General features: G+C 44.9%; 1 protein-coding gene across 6 annotated transcripts in view; it reads left to right on the forward strand.

Moving 5' to 3' along the window:
• LOC115080424 (gastrula zinc finger protein XlCGF28.1-like) overlaps positions 1-23660 on the forward strand; it is a 108296-nt gene that overhangs the window by 42737 nt on the left and 41899 nt on the right. For 3 of the 6 annotated variants that reach the window (XM_029584574.1, XM_029584573.1, XM_029584572.1), the window contains exon 7: positions 6421-8501. The exons of 2 other annotated variants lie outside the window; for them this stretch is intronic. In XM_029584574.1, coding sequence (XP_029440434.1) covers positions 6421-7631 — 1211 coding nt within the window. In that variant the 3' untranslated portion in view covers positions 7632-8501. Of the gene's footprint in view, positions 1-6420; positions 8507-23660 lie in introns of those variants that run through there. One more of the 6 variants, XM_029584575.1, reaches the window with a different exon arrangement.

Consider the following 23660-nt stretch of genomic DNA (forward strand, 5'->3'; position numbering starts at 1 on the left):
GTATATGAGAAAATCCAGGGGAGTAAGAGTTTGTGTGTGGAGGGGGAGAGAGTGTCTTAGAGCCTGAGAGTGTGTCAGTGTCTGTGAGAGCGAGAGGTTTTGGTGGATATAAGAGCATGAATGTGAATGTATGTGACAGTGTATGTGTGAGAGAGAATGGACATGTGAGTATGCGTGAGAGAGAGAAGATAACCTCCTAATCCTCGACAATATCAGGGTGACTGGAAATCAAGAGCTCCCATGTATGGACAGCAGGGGCTTTTTAAAATCCTTATTAGTTTTAATTATTGGGTGCTATTTGATAAATGTGCTGTTTTGAAATATTTTATTGGTGTTTGGGAAATTGTAAAAAATGTATATGATTTTAATTAATAGAAATTCTATTTATCAGTAGTTTTAAAATATTCTCTTATTAGTATGGTTTTACTATTATAACTGATGCTTTATGTTTCTTGATTTTATTGTTTTATGAGGAATGGTGGTTCTGTTTTTCCATTGTTAATACAGCGTCTGGCTTCTTGGGGTTTCCATTTCAGTTTTTGTCTAATTTGTGCTCCTTTATTTTGTATTCTGTATTTGGTGAGGGTCTGTCTCTGCTCTGTGTGTGTGACCATGATGAGAGATTCTGCTAGCATAGGGATCTATAGCAATCGGGTTTGTTTTGTTTCCTCAGTAGGTGGTGTATTGGTATTCTAGGACCCAGTGTAATATTTACCCTTGCTTATTCACAGGTAGGGTTATTGTTGTTTGAGTCCTTGGTGTTATTACTGTTATGTTACATTAGGATTGCAGTATAGATTTTGAGTGTCTTTTTTGCGGGGTTTTGTGTTAGTTCACAATGTGCCTGGCAGTGGAAGGTGTTTGTGCTGCTGTTACTGTGAGGTGACACCAGAATTTGAAAATATCTTTTAGTATGATGAGCTGTAAGGGAAACATCCAAGCTCCATTGTTTGGGGGAATTTCAGTGGATGCAGAGAGTTACAGAACTGGAGGTGCAGGATTTATATTGACATTCTGTCCCTTCCTATAAATTCCTGACTTCACTCTCATAGCCATATAGAATCAGTTGAATGAGGCTATCAAATAATTATATAGTGTGAAACTGGCCAGCTTTTTAAAATTACGCAGAAGACCCTTTGGACTTTTTTATTAACACTTTTTTTTTTGTAACCAGTTTTAAAGCAGGATCCATGCTATAGAGGTGGGTGTGATGAAGAAATGTCATTTTGGCTCCCCCCCCCCCAATTCTTCTGTCTAGAGACGCCACTGATTTTCTGTGACCTTAAGCATTAGTACAAGAAGGATTAAGGAGGGATGCTGGAGAGGCTCACAGATGCATTAGCCCCCGGGTGCCGGAGACCCTTGGTGCGCCACTGGGTGCGAGCCATATGGGGCCGCAAGCGGTGGCAAAGAGGAGTGGAGATTTGGCGGGCCACAAGCAGTGCCCAACCTGCTCGTGACCCAGAAAACCACACAGTCAGCGGGCGTGATCGAGAATGAGGTAGGAGTCAGGGCCGAGACCGGGGGAGCGCAAGGGAGAAGGCTCGCATAGGGCACCTAATCTCCTTGCACCAGCCCTGAGTGCTGGTACATCCCTACCTGGACGATTGGCTCATCTGGGCCAAATCGGAGTCTGTCTGCAAGCTGGCGGTCAGCAGGGTCCTGAATGTTCTGACCTCCCTGGGGTGGGTAATCAACTTTCCCAAGAGCAAGCTTCAGCCTTCCCAGACCCTGGAATTCTTGGGGGCGCGATTCGACACTCGAGTCGGCAAGGTCTTCCTCCCCGACGCGCGGGCGCCCAAACTCAGGAGCCAAGTGCGCTCTTTTCTCTCACTTGCTGTGCCCACGGCCTGGGACTATCTCCAGGTTTTGGACTCCATGGCCTCCACCATTGATCTGGTCCCTTGGGCTTTTGCGCATATGCGTCCGTTACAGAAAGCTTTGCTGTCCCGCTGGAAGCCGATGTTGGAGCAGTTTCGGACACCTCTACCGCTGTCCGAGTCTACCGTCGCCGAGCTGCAGTGGTGGCTCTCGCCTTCCCACCTGCGGAAGGGGATGTCCCTTCAGACGCCGCAGTGGATCATTATCACGACGGACGCCAGTCTCTCCAGCTGGGGAGCAGTGTGCCAGACTCAGTCTACACAGGGCTACTGGTCCCCAGTCCAATCTCGCTGGCACATCAATCGATTGGAAGCTCGAGCGGTGTGGCTGGCTCTCAAGGTCTTTCTCCCCTTACTCCATCACAAGGCGGTGCGGGTTCTCTCGGACAACTCCACCACGGTGGTCTACATCAATCGACAGGGAGGCACCAGGAGCCAGCAAGCTCTTTGCTTGGGTGGAGCGTCACCTAGAGCGCCTTGCAGCGTCCCACATTGCGGGGAAAGGGAATGTTCAAGCCGATTTCCTCAGTCACCAGCGGTTAGATCCTGGTGAGTGGGAATTGTCAGATAGGGCAATGGATCTGATTGTCCGCAGGTGGGGTCCCCCAGACCTGGATCTGATGGCCACCATGAGCAATGCGAAAGCGCCTCGGTTCTTCAGCCGCAGAAGGGAACATTGCGTGGAAGGAGTGGATGCGCTGGTCCTTCCCTGGCCTCAAGACGTTCTCCTGTACGTGTTCCCTCCTTGGCCACTGGTGGGCAAAGTGCTCAGAAGAATCGAGCTCCATCAGGGTCCCGTCATTCTAGTGGCTCCAGAGTGGCCTCGCAGACCGTGGTTCGCGGATCTGGTAAACCTCGTGACGGATGGCCCTCTCCGCCTCGGTCATCTCCCCCACCTTCTTTGGCAGGGTCCCATATTTTCCGATCAGGTGGATCGCTTCTGTCTAGCGGCCTGGCTTTTGAACGGCAGAGGTTGAGAAAGAAGGAATATAAGGAAGAAGTAATATCCACTCTCTTGAGAGCTCGGCAGCCGGCTACCTCTCTCGCTTATGTCCGGGTATGGAAGGTGTTCGAAAATGCGTGTGCCGCGTCGGGAGTTTCGGCTCGTAAGGCTCCGGTTTCCCAGGTCCTTTCCTTCCTCCAGAGCGGTCTCCCCAAGGGTTTGTCTTTCAATTCCTTGCGGGTGCAGGTCTCTGCTCTCGGCTCTCTCTTAGGCAGCATTGACGGTTACGCAGTGGCAGCTCATCCGGATGTCGTTCGCTTCCTCAAGGGGACCAAACATTTGAAGCCGCCGGTACGGACTATTTGTCCCTCGTGGAGTCTTAACTTGGTTCTTCGGGTTCTCTGCGAAGCTCCCTTCGAGCCCCTAAGGAGGGCTACACTTAAGGATTTGACCCTCAAAACTGTCTTCCTGGTTTCCATTTGTTCTGCCAGCTCCAAGCTTTGTCGTGCAGGGAACCTTTCCTACGTTTCTCGGATTCAGGGGTATCTCTCGGGACGGTACCCTCCTTCTTGCCTAAAGTCATGTCTTCTTTTTACGTCAATCAGTCAGTAGAACTTCCGGCTTTTTCTTCTAAAGACTTCGCAAGCACATCGGAGGGTGATCTGCGCCGCCTGGATGTGAAGCGGGTTCTGCTCCAGTACCTCCAGGTTACGAGTGAGTTCCGGGTCTCGGATCACCTGTTTGTCCTGTGGAGTGGCCTGAATAAGGGAAATAAGGCTTCCAAGACCACTATCTCGCGTTGGCTAAAGGAGGCCATTGCGTCTGTTTACATCTGCAAGGGCCGACCGGTTCCGGAAGGCGTAAAGGCCCACTCCTTACGTTCTCGAGCCAATTCTTTGGCGGAGAGTCAATCGGTCTCTCCCCAGGAGATATGCAGGGCAGCCACTTGGAAATCTCTCCATACTTTTGCTCGTCATTACCGTCTGGATGTACAGGCTCCAGTTTTTGGTTCCTTCGAGCGGCAGGTTCTTCGAGCGGGACTGTCTCTGTCCCACCCTGTTTAGGGAAGCTTTGGTACATCCCACGGTCTGGACTGATCCGGGTAGGTACAGGGAAAGGACAATTGGTTCTTACCTGCTAATTTTCGTTCCTGTAGTACCAGGGATCCATCCGGACACCCTCCCGTGCTAGATCTGGCCCCCCGCTCGAAGCTTTTCTTCCTTTACAGGTTTCCAGATACCTGAATTATCTCTTATTATTATTAAAGGCACCAGAAGCATCTAACAGATGACAATAAGAATAAATCTTTATGCACGAGTGTTGTTTCATACAGAATTCTTTCAATTGTTCAATGGTTCAACTGTTTTCAATGTATCAGTTTCTTGTTACTTGCTTGATCTTTGGGGAGTACTTTATACTGAAGGGCTGCAGGGTAGGCTCTGTCCTGATAAAGGATACCTTTTCAGTTTTGGTCTGTCTCCATCTGCTGGACAGGAGGCTCAGCCCATGGTCTGGACTGATCCGTGGTACTACAGGATCGAAAGCCTGAATGGTGGTCAAAGATGAGGCAGCTGAGATTCAATACTAAGAAGTGCAGAGCCATGAATCTGGAGTGTGGAAATCCAAAAGATGTGATGGGGGGTGAAAGCCTGTTGTGCATGGACCAAGAAAGGGATCTTGGGGTGATTGTGTCTGGTGATCTGAAGGCAGCAAAGCAATGTGACAAGGCGATAGGTAAAGCCAGAGGGATGCTGGGCTGCACAGAGAGAGGAATAACCAGTAAGAGAAAGGAGGTGGTGATGCCCTTGTACAGGGCCTTGGTGAGGCCTCACCTGGAGTACTGTGTTCAGTTCTGGAGCCCGTATCTCAGAGGAGACAGAGACAGGATGGAGGCGGTCCAGAGAAGGACGACCAAAAGGGTGGGGGGTCTGTATGAGAAGACCTATGAGGAGAGGCTGAAGGACCTAAATATGTATAAACCTGGAGGAGAGGAGGAGCAGGGATGATAGGATACGGAGCTTCAGATACCTGGAAGGTTTTAATGATGCACAATTGACAAACCTTTCACTTTGGAAAGAAATCAATAGAACTAGGGGTCAGGTAGTGAAACTCCAGGGAGGACGACTCAGAGCCAACGTCAGGAAATATTTCTTCACGGAGAGGGTGGTGGAGGCCTGGACTACCCTTCTGGAGGAGGTGGTGAAGACAGAAACAGTGAAAGATTTCAGAGGGGCAAGGGATAAGCACTGTGGGTCCCTAAAGGCTCGAGGATGGAAGTGAGGAAAGAGTGCATGGGGGTAACTGGGGGTAACTTGCTGGTGCGGCAGTTGCTACCCTTAACAATTAAGCCTTGATGCTGTTAATGCAGCTCTCTGCTTCAGCGGCACTGGTTAAAGGAAATTCGATTCAAACAGCATCCAAGGGCCCTGACCTTTACAGTCTGGGAACCTGATAAGCATGGGGGTAACCTGCACGGTGCGGCAGATACTGGCGTAAGCTTGCTGGGCAGACTGGGTGGATCATTTGGTCCTTTTCTGCCATCATTTCTATCTTTCTTCCTGTGTGCTGTGGAGTATTTCTCACTGACCTAAGTAAAAAGGGGAATAAAGATTCAATCACAAATCTTACACAAATTATTGCAGTTTTTACGACCATCACAATAGGCTCTGCCAGTCAATAGACCTTCATCTGCCTTATATTTAAGCAGTGGTCTCTTTGTAACTTCCTCTATTTGCAATAAGTTAAAAATTGGCACCGAGAGTTTAAAATGCCAGCAGAGCCAATGTATCTGAATGTAAGGAGGAATGAGGACGTGGATCACCACTTATGAGATTTCCTGTGTGATTTCCCCCGATGCAGAATCCGCTTTGAAACACAGCCTGTGTCTGGATTTTTTTGTGATTTTTAAGAAGAAAAGAGACAAGCAGATGTGTCTTATTTGCATTTTAAGATCAAAATATAAAAAGTTTGCATTGTCACTGCGACCACTGATTAGATATAAGGCAGATGAAGATCTATTGACTGGTAGAGCCTATTGTGATGGTCGTTAAAAACTGCAGTAAATTGTGTAAGATTTGTGATTGAATCTTTATTCACCTTTTTAGTGTGGTCATTCTATGGGAATTGACACTCAGTCTTTGGCTTATGAGAATTTCAAATGTTCCACGTAGAAGGTGAATTTTAATCCTGGCACTCAGTTAAATATTCATTACTAAGTCATTAGAATTCAGTTACTTTAAGCTGACAGATCTGAGGTTCAGAGACCCAGATCCTGAATGAATCCCAGGGCTCCAGCAGGGCGTGGCAGAGTTTTTGGTGAGTGACTGCAATCAGAGTGAAGGGAACCAGAGCAGAGACTGGAGGTGAGGATGAGAGGCACAGAACCAGCAGGGTGAGATGAGACGTGGTCTGTTCCCCTCTGTTCATGTGCTGTTGCCCACCTGTACCTGTCTACAAGCAGCACCAGGCTCTATTATATATGATAGGGATCCTTAGCCACCCTAATGATGTTCAGTGATTAGATGGAGCTATCTCCCTATATACGTCTCCTTCCATTTTTGTAAATTTAGTAATCATACTCTCACTTTTATCCACCAGAAGATGGATTCAGGAATAATAGTGAGAGGCAGAGAATGTGTGATGGGCAGCAGACGGAGGAATGGAAAGAGAGAGAACCCTGCAGAGACAGCCCAGGACCTTTAGCTGAGTATCCAGGAGGTATCAGTAGAGTAACAATACCCAGGGGGAAAGAAGTAGTCCAGAAAGGAGAGAGTCCATATGCATATTCTGAACGAGGAAGAAATTTCAACCTCTACCCCAGTCTTGTAGAAACTCAGGGACTCAGTGAAGAAGAGACTCCATTTCAAAGTGCTGACACTTCAGAAAACTTCACCACAAACTCACAATCTGTTGAACAGCAAGAAATTATTGAATGTGGGAACAAGTTTCCTGAGATGACAAGTCACACATCTATCCAATGTTTCAGATGTAGATCCTGGCTTAAATTTCATCAGAGAAGTCACAAGGGAGAGAAGTCATTTATATGGTCTGAATGTGATAAAGATTTATGTCAGAAGTTTAGTTTAAGAGAAAACACAAATATTACTGGTGCGAAACCATTTAAATGTTCTGAATGTGATAAATGTTTCACACAAATGTCAACTCTTAACAGACACAACAGAAAGCACACTGGTGAGAAACCATTTAAATGTTCTGAATGTGATAAATGTTTCGCTCGCATGTCCTATCTCAAAACCCACAAAACTGTCCATACAGGTGAGAAACCATTCAAATGTTCTGAATGTGATAAATGTTTCACACAAATGGTGAATCTCAAAAACCACCAAAAGTTGCACACTGGTGAGAAACCATTTAAATGTTCTGAATGTGATAAATGTTTTGCACAAATGTCAAATCTCAAAAAGCACAAAAAATTGCACACTGGTGAGAAACCATTTAAATGTTCTGAGTGTGATACATTTTTTGCTCGCATGTCGACTCTTAAAAGACACACAAGAATGCACACTGGTGAGAAACCATTTAAATGTTCTGAATGTAATAAATGTTTTGCTCGCATGTACCATCTCAAAAGCCACAAAACTGTCCATACAGGTGAGAAACGTTTTAAATGTTCTGAATGTGATAAATGTTTTGCTCAAATGTGCCAACTTGAAAACCACAAAACCACCCATACAGGTGGGAAACCATTTAAATGTTCTGAATGTGATAAATGTTTCGCTCAAAGATCCCATCTTACATACCACAGAACAGTCCATACAGGTAAGAAACTATTTACATGTTCTGAATGATATGTTTCGCTCAAAGATCCCATCTTAAATACCTCAAAACCGTCCATACATGTGAGAAACCATTTAAATGTTTTGACTGTGGTAAATGTTTTCATTCAAATATTTAACCTTAATAAACAGAAGAGTCCATACCATTGCGAAAAGGTTTAAATGTTCTGATTTTGCTAAATGTTGCAGACATATATCTGCTCAAAGGAAGCACAAAAGAATCCATACTAGTCAGATTCAGAGCAATTTCCAAACACTCCCTGATATGTTACCTGTGAAAATTACACCTGATGACCTTCAGAAGGAGGCTCTATTTGGCACAATGCTAGTACTAACAAGGATATTATTTGTAAATTTGAGATACAGATAATTTCTAACCTAACCTGGCTTACGAATGAGGTTGATTCCTGTCGAGGTCATTGCAAAATAAACTCATTTAGAGAAAGTGCCCCATACAACAGCATGAAATGAGCCATGTGAAACAGAGACCATATAAATGCTCTGAATGTGACAATATACATAGTCACACAGTAAGGAGGGTAGAAATGGACCAAATGGTCCATCCAGTCTGCCCAGCAAGCTTCTTATGGTACTATTTGCTGTGCCATGCAGCTTACCCCCAGTTTCTTTTAAGGGTAGCAACTGCCGCTCCCTACAGTTACCCCCGTGCTTCTCAGTTCCCCAGAATGTAAAAGTCTGGGCCCTTGTTAGTTGCAGTCTGAATCCACTTTCTCTTTTCCCCTGCTGATGAAGTGGAGAGCAGTGTTTTATTTCCATGAAAAGCATCAAGGCTTATTGGTTAAGGGTAGTAACTGCCGCACTGAGAAGGTAATGGACTTCTCCTCCAAGAACTTATCCAATCCTTTTTTAAACACAGCTATACTAACTGCACTAACCACATCCTCTGGCAACAAATTCCAGAGTTTAATTGTGCGTTGAGTGAAAAAGAACTTCCTCCGATTAGTTTTAAATGTGCCCCATGCTAACTTCATGGAGTGCCCCCTCGTCCTTCTATTATCCAAAAGAGTAAATAACCGATTCACATCTACCCGTTCTAGACCTCTCATGATTTTAAACACCTCTATCATATCCCCCCTCAGTCGTCTCTTTCCTCATAGGGGAGCTGTTTCATTCCCCTTATCATTTTGGTCGCCCTTCTCTGTACCTTCTCCATCGCAATTATATCTTTTTTGAGATGCGGCGACCAGAATTGTACACAGTATTCAAGGTGCAGTCTCACCATGGAGCGATACAGAGACATTATGACATTTTCCGTTTTATTCACCATTCCCTTTCTAATAATTCCTAACATTCTGTTTGCTTTTTTGACTGCTGCAGCACAGTGAGCCGACGATTTCAATGTGTTATCCACTATGATGCCTAGATCTCTTTCTTGGGTAGTAGAACCTAATATGGAACCTAACATTGTGTAACTATGACATGGGCTATTTTTCACTATATGCATTACCTTGCACTAATCCACATTAAATTTAATCTGTCAATCTGATGCCCAATTTTCCAGTCTCACAAGGTCTTCCTGCAATTTATCACAATCTGCTTCTGATTTAACTACTCTGAACAATTTTGTATCATCTGCAAATTTGATTATCTCACTCGTATTTCTTTCCAGATCATTTATAAATATATTGAAAAGTAAGGGTCCCAATATAGATCCCTGAGGCACTCCACTGACCACTCCCTTCCCCTGAAAAAATTGTCCATTTAATCCTACTCTCTGTTTCCTGTCTTGTAGCCAGTTTGTAATCCACGAAAGGACATCGCCACCTATCCTATGACTTTTTTTACTTTTCCTAGAAGCCTCTCATGAGGAACTTTGTCAAACACCTTCTGAAAATCCAATGCACTACATCTACCGGTTCACTTTTATCCACATGTTTATTAACTCCTTCAAGAAAGTGAAGCAGATTTGTGAGGCAAGACTTGCCTTGGGTAAAGCCATGCTGACTTTGTTCCATTAAACCATGTCTTTCTATATGTTCTGTGATTGTGATGTTTAGAATACTTTCCACTATTTTTCTTGGCACTGAAGTCAGGCTAACCGGTCTGTAGTTTCCCAGATCGCCCCTGTAGCCCTTTTTAAATATTGGGGTTACATTAGCTATCCTCCAGTCTTCAGGTACAATGGATGATTTTAATGATAGGTTACAAATTTTTACTAATAGGTCTGAAATTTCATTTTTTAGTTCCTTCAGAACTCTGGGGTGTATACCATCCGGTCCAGGTGATTTACTACTCTTCAGTTTGTCAATCAGGTCTATCACATCTTCTACGTTCACCGTGATTTGGTTCAGTCCATTTGAATCATTACCCACGAAAACCTTCTCCATTACGGGTACCTCCCCAACATCCTCTTCAGTAAACACCGAAGCAAAGAAATCATTTAATCTTTCCGCGATGGCCTTATCTTCTCTAAGTGCCCCTTTAACCCCTCGATCATCTAACGGTCCAACTGACTCCCTCACAGACTTTCTGCTTCAGATATATTTAAAAAGGTTTTTACTGTGAGTTTTTGCCTCTACAGCCACCTTCTTTTCAAATTCTCTCTTAGCCTGTCTTATCAATGTCTTACATTTAACTTGCCAACATCTATGCTTTATCCTATTTTCTTCTGTTGGATCCTTCTTCCAATTTTTGAATGAAGATCTTATGGCTAAAATAGCATCTTTCACCTCCCCTTTTAACCATGCAGGTAATCGTTTTGCCTTCTTTCCACCTTTCTTAATGTGTGGAATACATCTGGACTGTGCTTCTAGGATGGTATTACAATGACCATGCCTCTTGCACACTTTTTACTTTTGTAGCTGCTCCTTTCAGTTTTTTCTAACTATTTTTCTCATTTTATCAAAGTTTCCCTTTTGAAAGCTTAGCACGAGAGCAGTGGATTTGCTTACTGTCCCCCTTCCAGTCATTAATTCATATTTGATCATATTATGATCACTATTGCCAAGCGGCCCCACCACCATTACCTCTCTCACCAAATCCTGTGCTCCACTGAGAATTAGATCTAAAATTGCTCCCTCTCTAGTCGGTTCCTGAACCAATTGCTCCATAAAGACTTAGAAATTAGCCATTGCTATTACTAGCAACAGTAACATGGAATAGACTTAGTTATTGGGTACTTGCCAGGTTCTTATGGCCTGGATTGGCCATTGTTGGAAACAGGATGCTGGGCTTGATGGACCCTTGGTCTGACCCAGTATGGCATGTTCATATGTTCTTATTACTCCATTCACCCTTTTCCTCATTCCCATCCTCGAGCCTTTAGGGATTCTCAGTGTTTATCCCATGCCCCTTTGAAATCTTTCACTGTTTTTGTCTTCACCGCCTCCTCTGGAAGGGCATTCCAGGCCTCCACCACCCTCTCCGTGAAGAAATATTTCCTGATTTTGGTTCTAAGTCTTCCCTCCCTAAGCTTCATGTCTTGACCCCTAGTTCTGATTTCTTTCCAACGGAGAAGGTTTGAAGTTCGTACATCTTTAAAACCTTTCAGGTATCTGTAGGTCTGTATCCTATCTCCCCTGCACCTCCTCTCTTCCAGGCTATACATATTCAGATCCTTCAGCCTCTTCTCATAGGTCTTCCAATACTGATCCTGTCACGTGGAAGCTAATATATCCCCCAATCAATACCCCTGGGGTCCCTACGTTCAAAATCAAGTCCCTCATTTCCTGTTAAAAAGTGAATGCTCCTGCCTGCAAATTCAGCTCAGCATAAAGAAAAGCAATCAGGCAGTTCTCAGGGAACAGGACTGCAATCAGATTACTCTATCCTTGGTATTGCACCCGGGCACATAAAAATGACTGGTACCCAGATAATGCAATTTCTTAACGAGACGCTGCCGAAAGGTATTACCGTTACCTTCCCAACACGTTATCTCTCTGGGAAACTTGGCGAGTATCCCAGAAAGCAGGGGAATTTCAAGGTTTATGTCGGCCACTAAATGCTGTGATCTTTTTAAAGATCGCAGAAGGATTGTAAGATTGGAAAGTATGTCTTCAAGGTTACAGCAGCCTTCTCAGGTGTCTGCAAATGCTTTCACCTTGTAATCTTAAATCAAAGAGTGTTTATAGTAACATCTTGAGAGAAGATGTATTTAAACATGCATTGTTCTGTGTTAAAGGAAATCAGATTTTGATGGATATAGCAACTAACTTCCTAAGAAACGAAAATAAAGCTTTTAATTAGGGGGAACATACTGTCTCTTTGCTTGCTATGTTCTTGGTATAACTGTTAGTCTGGTGTGGAAAAAATGACAGGAGTCAGGTGGCCCATTATAGAGTAACCATTACCAATTTATTGAAGCTTGAGCTTTCAAGGACGGAGTCCTCCTCTGATGTATGAAGAGATGTACACGAGATGGGTAAAATAAATACAGAACACAGCGAAGGCCTTCTCTCCACACCATGTCCTGCCTAATCCATTGCCTTCTCTTCTTTCTGTATCCACTTCACCCCCAACCCTATATATTATCCAATGCTTGTACTACACTTCATGCATCTGACAAAAGCTCATGCTTCAATCAATTAGAAATATTTCTCAATGTGTGGTTCACAATTCAGAATCAAAACTGATCTGCAGCAGGGAAATGAGGCTGTGCCTCAGGCCATCTTCTCCGTGTTGTCTGACCTTCCCGGATGGGGGTTGATAGCACCAACTCTGCCTAGAGTGGAAAAATCCTAAATCCATCACTGTGGATTGGGCATGAGACCGGCTCTGGTCTGGAATCTGAAGGTGCCAGGAGAAATGCCACAGGGGACGGGGAGGCAGGGGCTGCTTTAGAAAAAAAGAGATGGGGACAAACTGGTGGAGAAGAGCTGGTGTGGGGGAGAAGAATCACTGGTGGACCTTTGAGTGCTTCCCTAGCTTTTGCCTTGGCCACAAGAGTCTTACAAATAACCCTAGATGGTTTGAGTGCAGGCAATAACAGCTCCTCATGTTTATACAGGTAAAGATTCAGAGATTGTGTTCATAGCCACAAAGGCTGAAGAGACGCTGCCTGTCTCTGGGCTGATGTTCTTAATCATTTCCAGTTCTGCCATTTTTTATACCTTTCTGAGAAATCCTAACCCCAAGCAGATGCACAAGGTGGGAGTAAACAAACGGCTACAAACAGGAGGGAGGCTCTTCCTGGTGCCAGAGTTAAGCACATCAGAGCTTTGTTCTTGGGCACAGTCCTATTCACCTCATCTGCATCTGTGAGAGACGCCTGCCTTCTGCTCTAGCCCTTAGCAAATTGCCCTGCTAAAGCCATTGTTTGGAGGATTGTGCAGACAGAAAGCAATTATGCAAGCAGTGGGGTATATGGCAGCTGGGATTAGGTGGGGGATTAGATGTCAGGAACCCTTCTGTGTGCTTGGCCGGACCCAGAATCCGTTTTTATTTATTTATTTATTTTTAATTTTTATATACCGATGTTCTTGCATAATATACATATCACACCGGTTTACAAGGAACTAAAGACTGTCGCCTCAGGGGTGGAATACATTGGAACAAATAACAATGCAGAACTTACAGATAAATAAAAGGTTTAATTTAACTGAAATATAGTGCAACTCAGAAACATACGTACAGGAGGAGAAACGAGACCGGGGACTATATTGTCATCGCATTCCTCGGGTCTTAGTTCTCCGGGAATGCTTGGGCAAAAAGCCACGTCTTTAGCTTCTTTTTGAATGTCATAGGGCAGGGTTCTTGGCGAAGGTCCGGAGGGAGCGAATTCCAGAGTGGGGGTCCCGCAGTGGAAAGAGCACGTTTCCTCAGTGAGGTTTTTGCCGGCTGGGTGTGTAGCATGTTCTTGTATGCACTTCTAATCGGTCTCTTAGTAAAGTGCTGCTGCAGTTGAAAGGTTAGGTTGAGAGGGGAGATGTTGTGCAGGACCTTGTGTACATTCATAAGGGCATTAAAGTGAATCCTGTATTTGATCGGCAGCCAGTGAAGGTGCTGGAGGATGGGGGTGATATGTTTCATTTTGTTGGTGTTTGTAAGAATTCTGGCCGTCGCGTTCAGGACCATCTGAAGTGGTTTGATGGTGCTAGCGGGAAGGCCCAGAAGGAGTGAGTTGCAATAATCAAGTTTCGGGAGGATGATGGATTGTAGTACTAGGCGGAAGTCTCGGAAGTGTAAAAGTGGTTTTAATTTTTTTAATACTTGCAATTTAAAGAAGCATTCTTTTGTAGTGTTGTTTATGAACTTGCTGAGGTTGAGTCGGTTGTCTAGTAGCACACCCAGGTCTCTTACTTGCGAAGTGAGGTCAGTTGAGGTGATAGAACATTGGCTAGAAGTAGGAGGGATGAACGGGATGTAGTTTTCTGGAGCTATCAAGAGGATTTCAGTTTTGTTGGTGTTTAGTACAAGGTTGAGGCTGGAGAGTAGGTTGTTGATTGCTGAGAGGCAGTTGTTCCAGTAAGACCAAATTTTGTGGAGAGATTCCGCTATAGGGATGAGTATTTGTATGTCATTCACGTATAGGAAGTGTGTTAGCTTGAGGTTGGTTAGTAGGTGACAGAGTGGGAGAAGATAAATATTGAAAAGTGTGGGTGACGGGGATGATCCTTGAGGTACCCCCAGCTTTGAGCCAATAGGGTGTGACTCTTTTGTTATTTATCTTGACCTTGTAAAACCTGTTTTCAAGGAAAGATTTGAACCAATCAAACGCTGATCCTGTGATGCCTATGTTGGCTAGACGCTGAAGGAGGCAGGAGTGATTCACTGTGTCAAACGCTGAGGAGAGATCCAGTAGTGCAAGTAGGAACGGTTGACCTTTTTCCAGATTAAGGAGGATGGTGTCTGATAGTGTGGCTAAGAGAGGTTCGGTGTTCCGGGACTTACGGAATCCGAATTGGTTTGATGTGAGGATGTCATTTTCGTCTAAGAATTTGGATAGTTGTCTGTTTACAACTTTCTCCATGATTTTGGCGATCATTGGTAAGTTAGCTATGGGTCTGAAGTTGGCTGGGTCTACAGGAGGAAGGTTGGGTTTTTTTGAGGAGAGGCTTGAGCATTGCCATCTTGAATTGGTCAGGGACTTGGCCTTGTGAGAGAGAGTGGTTTATGATGTCTGCTACAGGTTTGGCAATGATGTTAGGGATGGAGAGCAGCAGATTGGATGGGATGTGGTCTAAGGATGAGACGAGGGTTTCATCTTCTTGAGGATGTTCTCTATTTCTAAGGCAGACGTCGGCTCGAAGGTAGCAAGGGCAGCTGGGGTTGTGTTAAGTTGTTGGAGGGTTGGGTGCGATGGTTGAGAGCTGGAGGAGGATGAGTAATTCGGGTGATTAGAGGGCCCCTTGAGGGGGGCGACGAGTGTGGTGATTTTTCTCTCGAAGTAGTCCGAAGTTGGCTTTGTTGGTAGCTTGTTCATCTGGTATGATGGGCGTAGCTGGTTTTGTGAGGGCTGATACGTAGGCGAACAGAGCTCTTGAGTCGAAGATGAAGTGGGGGATCTTTTTGGAGAAGAATTCTTTCTTGGTTCTGTTAATTTCATTTCTGTATGAATTTAGACAAGATTTATAGGCTAGGAGGGTTGTTGAGGAAGGGCTTTTCCGCCACTTATGCTCTTTACCTCTGAGCTCCTGTTTGAGCGACTTCAGCTCAGGGGTGAACCAAGGTTTCCTGTTGTCTTTGTCCGGATTAAGAGTTGTTGTGGTCATGGGGCACACTTGATCTGCAACCTTGTTGGTAATGTTGATCCAGGATGTCGTGGCAGTGTTGACGTCTGAAAGGTCCAGGTGAGCTAGTTCCTTGGATAGATGTGAGCTGAGGAGTTCTCCGGTGCAAGGTTTCCTGACGGAAGCTGAGATTGAGTGTGTTGCTTGCGGAGGGTGCTCCTTGATCTCTAGTTCAGAAGAGATGATTCGGTGGTCTGTCCACGGTACCGGTAGGCATGTTGGGTTGGTGTGGGGCGATATTCCTTCGTTTATGAAGATAAGGTCTAACGTGTGACCTGCTTTTTGGGTGGGCTCATTAACAATTTGTCTAAAACCCATATGGCTGAGTGAAGAGAGTAGGGTTTTGCAGTTGGTGGAACGTGGTTGAACATCCACGTGAAGGTTGAAGTCTCCCATCAGGATGGCTGGTTTTCCGGAACTGAGGTGTTTTGCGGCTAGTTCGATGATAGGGGATGGATCTGCCTCCAGTATTCCTGGGGGGGTGTAAATTAATCCGATTAGCAGGTGTTTTGAGTTGAAGAGAGCAAATTCCAGGTTGGCTGCACATTTTACTTACTGAATCGCGCGGGAATAACTAATAGGGTCAACAACATGCATTTGCATGTTGCGGGCGGGAATAACTAATAGGGTCAACAACATGCATTTGCATGTTGCGGGCGCTATTAGTTTCTGGGGGGTTGGCTGCGCGTTTTTGATGCGCTATTACCCCTTAACTGAATAAGGGGTAAAGCTAGCGCGTCAAACGCGGGTTAACAGTGCGCACTGTACTGTACTGTATTGGCCTGTAAGTCATTAAAGTTCAGCTGCTTTAAGCTGGCAGGTCTGAGGTTCAGGGACCCGGGTCCTGAATGAATCTCATGTCTCCAGCAGGGCGTGGCACAGTTTTTGGTGAGTGACTGACTGTGATCAGAGTGAAGGGAATCAGAGCAGAGACTGGAAGTGAGGATGAGAGGCACAGAACCATCAGGATGAGATCAGATGTGGTCTGTTCCCCTCTGTTCATGTGCTGTTGCCCACCTGTACCTGTCTACAAGCAGCACTACTCTCTATTATATATGATAGGGATCCATAGCCATGTTCATGCTGTTCATTGATTATATGGAGATATATATCTCTATATACATCCCCCTCCATTGATGTAAAGATAATGATCATGCTCTCACTTTTATCCACCTGAAGATGTATTCAGGAATAATAGTGAGAGGCAGAGAATGTGTGATGGGCAGCAGATGGAGGAATGTAAAGAGAGAGATCCCTCCAGAGACAGCCCAGGACCTTCAGCTGAGTATTCAGGAGGTATCAGTAGAATAACATCACCCAGGGGGAAAGAAGTAGTCCAGAAAGGAGAGAGACCATACGCATGTTCTGAATGAGGGAGAAATTTCAACCTCTGCCCCAATCTTGTAGAGACTCAGTGAAGGAGAGAGACCATTTCAAAGTGCTGACACTTCAGAAAACTTCACCACAAATTCACAGTCTGTTGAGCAGCAAAAAATGATTGAATGTGAGAACAAGTTCCCTAAGAGGACAAATTACACATCTATCCAACAACATCACAGAAAGGAAAAAACATTTACAGGTACTGAAGGAGAGAAAGGAACCTCTAAGGAAACAAAACTTACAGCACATGGAAAAGTTCACCTAAAAAAGAAACCATTAAAATGCACTCAGTGTGAAAAATGCTTTTTCTTCAGAGCTGAGCTGGAAGGACATGTAAGAATTCACTTTGGAGAAAGACCATTTCAGTGCCCTGAATGTGAGGAAAGGTTTTCTAAGAAAGCAAACCTGAGAGAACACGAAAAAGATTCACAGACTAGACAAACCTTTAAAGTGTTCTAAATGTGAAAAATGTTTTAGATATAGATCATGGCTTATAATCCATAAGAAAAGTCACGAAGAAGAAAAGTCATTTACATGTTCTGAATGTGATCAGTGTTTTAATTGGAAAAGCCATCTATGACAGCATGTGATGATCCAAATGAAACAGATGACATTTAAATGTTCTGAATGTGACAAATGTTTCAGAAAGAAATCTGGTCTTGAAAACCACAAAAGAATGCACACTGGTGAGAAACCATTTAAATGTTCTGAATGTGGAAAATTTTTCAGGCAAAAACATGGTCTGACAAATCACAAGCGAGTCCATACTGAGGAGAAACCATTTAAGTGCTCTGAATGTGGCAAATGTTTCAGTCAGAAATTTTGTCTAAGACTTCACACAAGAATCCACATAGGAGAGAAACGATTTAAATGTTTCCGTCAAAAATGTGATCTTAAAAAACACAACTGAATTCACACTGGTGAAAAACCATTTAAATGTTCTGAATGCGATAAATGTTTCAGTCAAAAATTGTGTCTAAGACAACACAAAAGAATCCACATGGGTGGAAAAACATGTAAATGTTCTGAATGTGATAAATGTTTCTTAAAGAAATCTGATCTTATAAAACACAAAATAATGCATGCTGGTGAGAACTGGGTCTAGATGTGAGAGAATCATGAGATAGACTTAAGACTTGCTGAGTACCTTAAGGTGGTAACCGTGTTACATAATGTCTAAACTATATCTCAGCCAGGCAACTACTACTATTGAAGTATTATAGGAAGCAAAAAGAAAAATTCATACTGGCCACCCATCGCCCAGGATAAAAAGGTGCTCACCCTTACCCTAACCACTGGGGGTAATGATGGTGGTAGAGAGAGTGCTAAATCTTCAGGTGAAGATAAGCCCCCTGGTGCAGCTATAGGCCATGGTGAACTTGTTCATGGAACTACTGCAGCAGCCAATTAACCACAGAAGGTAATGAAAAAATTTGGAGGATTATCTACTACTCAGAGGATCCCTGAAGACAGAAAGGAGATGATGTACTGCTATTCTTATGCCAGAATCCCCATTTTTAAATCTTTGGGGTACACAGAGAAAGAACTGCTATTAATCGAATTGACATAGGGATTAGCCACTGCTCTTACTGGCATCTACTTAGTGTTTGGGTACTTGCCAGGTACTTGTAGCCTGGATTGGCCACTGTTAGAAACAGGCTGCTGGGCTTGATGGACCCTCGGTCTGACCCAGTATGGCAGCTTCTTATGTTCTTAAAGAGCAATTATATCAAAGGCAAATTGCCTAAGGCATAAGATAAAAGTCTTAGATCTTTATTTGAACAGATCAGATCAAGGAGTAATCAGAGTGAAGGGAATCCCTGCAGAGACTGGAGGTGAGGATGAGAGGCACAGAACCAGCAGGAAGAGATCAAACATGGTCTGTTCCCCTCTGTTCATGTACCATTGCCCACCAATACCTGTCTACAAGCAGCTCCACTTCCTGTTATGTGCCATATGGAGCCTTAGCCAGGCAAATGCCATTCAGTAACTATATGAACATATTTCCCTATATCTGTCCTCCATAGCTGTAAACATAATATTCTGTAATAAATATTTATTTTTCCTCTTCTATTCTTATAATCTTTGGTGCTCTTGTTTCTCTCTGTGGAAATACGACACACAACACAATACTATACATGGTATGTATGTATTTTAGTTAAGGGTCATGATTACAGTAAAAAGCATTATAATATATGCAATATAAGCAAAAGCAATATTCTGATAAGAATGTAATTATATAGGACCACTTATGAGAATGGCCCTAAGAGAGAGAAAGAGAGAAACAAAATAGAGAGCATTCCTAAGGCTATGTCTTCAGTGGTTGCTCTGCAAGCAGTCAGGTGAGTTGTGCCCCAGTCCCCTGAAAGGTCCCCTTCAGTCAGATATGGTGGCTCAGGGTTTCTGCTGAGAAGAGTAATGCAGTCTCTGTCTCTCTCTCTTCTTTGAGGACACAGCACTGGAGAACAAATCGGTTCAGGTCTTGTTTATCGTCTGTTCTGCCTTGAGCCTTGACTGGCTTCCTTTTACAAATATACTGGTACAAGAGCAATCCTTTCTTCTTTGTCCATTACAGTTGACCCCCCAGGGGCTACATCTCTTTGCTTTAACTAAAGCAAAATCTATTTTTCCTAGTTCCTCATTTTTCTGGTAAAAGCAGTCTTATCTCTTGGCTGCAGAGGCTTATGTAAAGGGGCCCAATAGCTCATGTTAGAAGGCACTTACACCTTTGCATATTTGCTGCTTGCTAGTAAGACTTCTTATCTGTCTTTAGCTTATTTAGGTTCACATTCTGCAACTGTAACTGTTTCTAATAACATAGCTGGCACTTCAGCTGTCTCTCTGCTGTGTTGTGGAAGATTGAGCAGCATTTCTCAAGCTGGAGGCACAAAGCCACACAGACTCAAGCTTTTTTCTAATGTAGATGAAACTTTATTCAAGTTACAGCACTTCAGCAAAATAGAATGATCGCCTTCCTTTGCAGAACCTTCTGACTCCCTTGGCTTTAGGTCAGCATAGATTTAAAGGAGCTTCCTCTCTTGGGGAGACAGGGTCCTCCTGAACCCAGCTGGACTTACACTCTTATGCTCCACAGCTGATCTCACCCTCAGACCTCTTTCAGCCCCAGCAGATTCCCACCCACAGAGGTATCTCCCTCTGTGGGATTTAACGGGGAAAACGGGGTCACTCCACTATATGTGTATATTAGCAAAGGCAGTTTTTTATAACTATAATTATTTAATTTACTGTGTGTGTCTAACCAAAGCTGCTTCATTATGGCTAACTATCATTTTCTTCACTATATGTAAAGCAATGTTATTTCATAAATGTAATTATACTGTTCTCCTTTAGACCAGATTTATATATAATCACATTACAGCATCCATTTTGCATGGGAGATAACTTTTCCCTAACACGTTACACAGAAGTGACTTCACATCCTCTGTCCCTTCATTCTAACACCTGATCATACTCTGGTTTTTATTCATCAGAATATGGATTCAGGAATTATAGTGAGAGGCAGATAATGCGTAATGGGTAGCAGAGGGAAGAGTGGAAAGAGAGAAACCTTTCCAGAGACTGCCCAGATAGGGTGCCACTGGGCCTGATTAAGAAGAATTTTGAAGCATGTCTTGATAATGTTCCCTGTTAAGATTAAACCCAATGAACCTTCAGCAGGAGACTCTCTTAGGTACAAGAAGGAGTTTAGCAGTAAAGCTTAGAGACTGAGATCATCACCAACATGCCATGGCTTACAAAGGAGATACAGTCCTGTCGACACAAAAGAAATCCATTTGGAAAAGCTACCTTCCACTGGAAATCAATACCGAGGGGGCTAGGAGTGACAAAATAATGACATCATGTCTAACCGAGGTGGAGATCCTGCCCCATGAGACAGGAGGAATGAAGCTACCAAGGGCACTTGAATAAATAGTCGAAATCTAAGGCAATGGTCCCCAACCCTATCCTGGGGGCCCACCAGCCAGTCGGGTTTTCAGGACATTCGCAGTGAATATGCAGGAGAGAAAATGTGCATGTTATGGAGGCAGTGCAAGCAAATTTTCTCTCTTGCATATTCACTGTGGATATCTTCAAAACCCGACTGGCTGGTGGGCCCCCAGGAAAGGGTTGGGGACCACTGATCTAAGGGGTACATTTCTTAAAGGGCCACGTGAGCGTCCATGGGTGCAGGTGCGCGTGGGGGGGGGGGGGGTTTGGATTTTTTGAAACACGCTTGGCAACGCGATCGGGCCTTTGCCCGGGTCCTTTCCTAATGGCGCCGTCCCAGCCGGCCCTCACCCCGCCGCTTTTTCAAAACCCCCAGCTCTTCCACGTGTACCGGGGAGATACGCGCATGGCTGGATCGTTTTGAAAATGCGCTCGGCCCGGCCTCGTGCATATCTCCCAGGATTTCCGCCCACCGGGATTTAAAAATGCACTTGTAACTATAGCACGGTTTAAGTAGAAGGCTTTTCCTAGCATGGGACGAGGATGGCTAATAAATTGCCTTGAGCTCTACAAGGTGAACCCTGCCTGGATCGAGTGCATCCTGTTTACCATGAAAATGTGGCAGACTGCACTGCACCTGAGTAATGAAGATGGCCAAGTCCATCCAGCACCAGTGTCTGCAACTGCAAGGAAGCTCATCATCCAGTGAAAGAGAAACAGGGGGGTTACCAACTCGGGGCGGCAGTTACTACCTTAAGAAGCCTCCTGGGCAGTGGGTCCTTTCTGCTGTCAGTACCATGTTGTGACAATTCGTCATTGCTAACATTAAGATCCAGCCAGGAGTATTTCAGTGAGATTCCCTGCAACCACTCTTGTTTGCTCTGGCGCTAAACCGACCGCGTACTTTAACAAGAGCTTTGGGTTGTGGAATGAGCCTTAACCCTAGAGCCCCTCCTCCGTAAGGGATGGGTCTACCCGCTATGGGGCCGATGCAATAAAGGCGCGTAGAAAGCTGGCGCTGCCCAGTCAGTGCCCGCTCTCTTATCCGGCGCATGGTGCCCCAAAGGGGGGAGGGAGGGAGCGCCATGCAATATTTAACGTAGGGGGTCGCACTAAGAAGGAGGCGTTGGGGTCGCTGGCACGACCTTAGCGCCTCCTTCCTCGCGCCACCTGCTGCTGCTGCTGGTTATGAAGAGCGACGCCGGTAAACTCGGCCTCGGTTTTCATTACTGGCAGATGGCTGATTATTGCAATAGGGGGTGGATTAGTGCCTATTTATCCCGTGTCCGACTGCGGGTTAACGGTGCCCTCGGCTGAGCACACCGTATTGCGTCGGCCCCTCTGTTTGCAGAGGACGTGAAAGCCTCCATGTCCAGTAGGCACCATCTGTCTCTCATGTGTCCTTTCTTGCTCTGCCTCCCTGTCCCCCTGGTTGCATTTTTTTTTTTATCTTGCTTTCACCGCAGGAGCGTGCAACGTTTCCTCTAATAAAATCACCAGAGCTCCATGGTGGCTGATTTGAACCTCTTGAGTGAATATTTCCTGATTCAGAATGTATCTTCATTTCCCCAATTCGCCCCACACATCTGTAAATCCTCTATGCTTGTGTCACCCTCCCTCGCTTATCTCAGAACCCCAGAAAAACGCTGTGCTTTTTTTTTTTTTTTTTTTGCCATTATTCATTTTATTTAAGATCTTATGTAGCCGCGCCCTACAAAGTTGCAAAAAGTAAGAGCTGAACAAAGAGCGAGCAGTAGCGCTACGCACCTCAGCACCTGGTAGCGCAAATCCCCCGAGGCGGCAGGGGTTTAGCCTGTACCTTTAGAGGGAGGCAGCGGCAGCAGCGAGGGAGAAGGGGAAGGTTCAAAGAATCTTTCTGAACTCCTTGGGGTCAGGGGAGTTAGGAAGCAGCTGCGGGAGGGAGTCCCAGAGGGAAGAGGGCCTCCACCTGCCCAGGACAGTCAAGCAAGGCACAGGGGGACAGGGAGGCAGGAACACAAATCCCAGTGCAATGTTCCGGAGAAAACTCATGACAGCGGTGGCAGGGCGAGAGAATCGATGCGATTGGACGGTGGGGGACACAGCATGAGGGGCGGAGGGCTTGCTACTTTCCCCATCAAGACATTTATTGTAAAAAAAAAAAAAATATAGATACATATATGGCATCCAGTTGTGTTTAAATAAAACAGAGGCTGAGTATGAACCGTCGGACTTGTGGTTTATAAGTAGCTCCCTCTGAGCCCTGCGCCAGTGGTGGATTTTGGGAGGCTGTGGTGCTCCTGGTAAAGAGATCTTTCCAGAGGTGGTTGGAGCGGCGTTTCTACTCCTTGAAAAAGTCAAATATAAGTTCCGAAAAGTAGTTGATATGAAAGCCTCGCTTGCCCCAAGGGTTGGGAGCTGGGTTAATAATATTGAGGTTGTGGGTTCGAAGCCCCACCAACTCGGTAACAGTGTGGAATGTAACATCCTCTCGGCGACAGAGGATGTTACTGATCACAAGGACTAGAAAGGGGTAGTTTTGGTGAAATTTGGGCCATTTTTCCTAGTAGTAAAAGCCCCTGCTGCTGGTGGCTCTTTCTTGTTATTATTTAATTAAGGCTCTTTCTCATTAGAGGTATTCACCAGAATATGCTTGGAACACAGGTCTAACTGACCCCCTCCTCCCCATCCACCCGCACCACTTCCCTACACTGGCCCCCACCTAGCTTCTGGCTAAGCTGGACTCAAACCCGCGCCCTCCTATATATAACGGAGCTGTCAGACAGAGCTGCCGAGCCACCAGTCAGCTGGGTACAAACACTCCCGGGTTTTTACCCCTTATTCTTCTCCTAGCACAGGACTCCAGCCTAAGGCCCAGCCCTTCACAGCAGGCCCTGCACTCTCCAGGCAGCCGGGGGTTTTACCCCTCTTTCCACGACTCCCTTGTATTACACCCTCCGGTGATTAACAGCTCCTCGCCCGCAATCACAAGAATGAAACGTTCTCTCTTAAAGTAAAAGAATCTTTCTAACGCACACAGTGCGCG

This window comes from Rhinatrema bivittatum, chromosome 19 (genome assembly GCF_901001135.1).
Source record: "Rhinatrema bivittatum chromosome 19, aRhiBiv1.1, whole genome shotgun sequence".
Lineage (NCBI taxonomy): Eukaryota > Metazoa > Chordata > Amphibia > Gymnophiona > Rhinatrematidae > Rhinatrema > Rhinatrema bivittatum.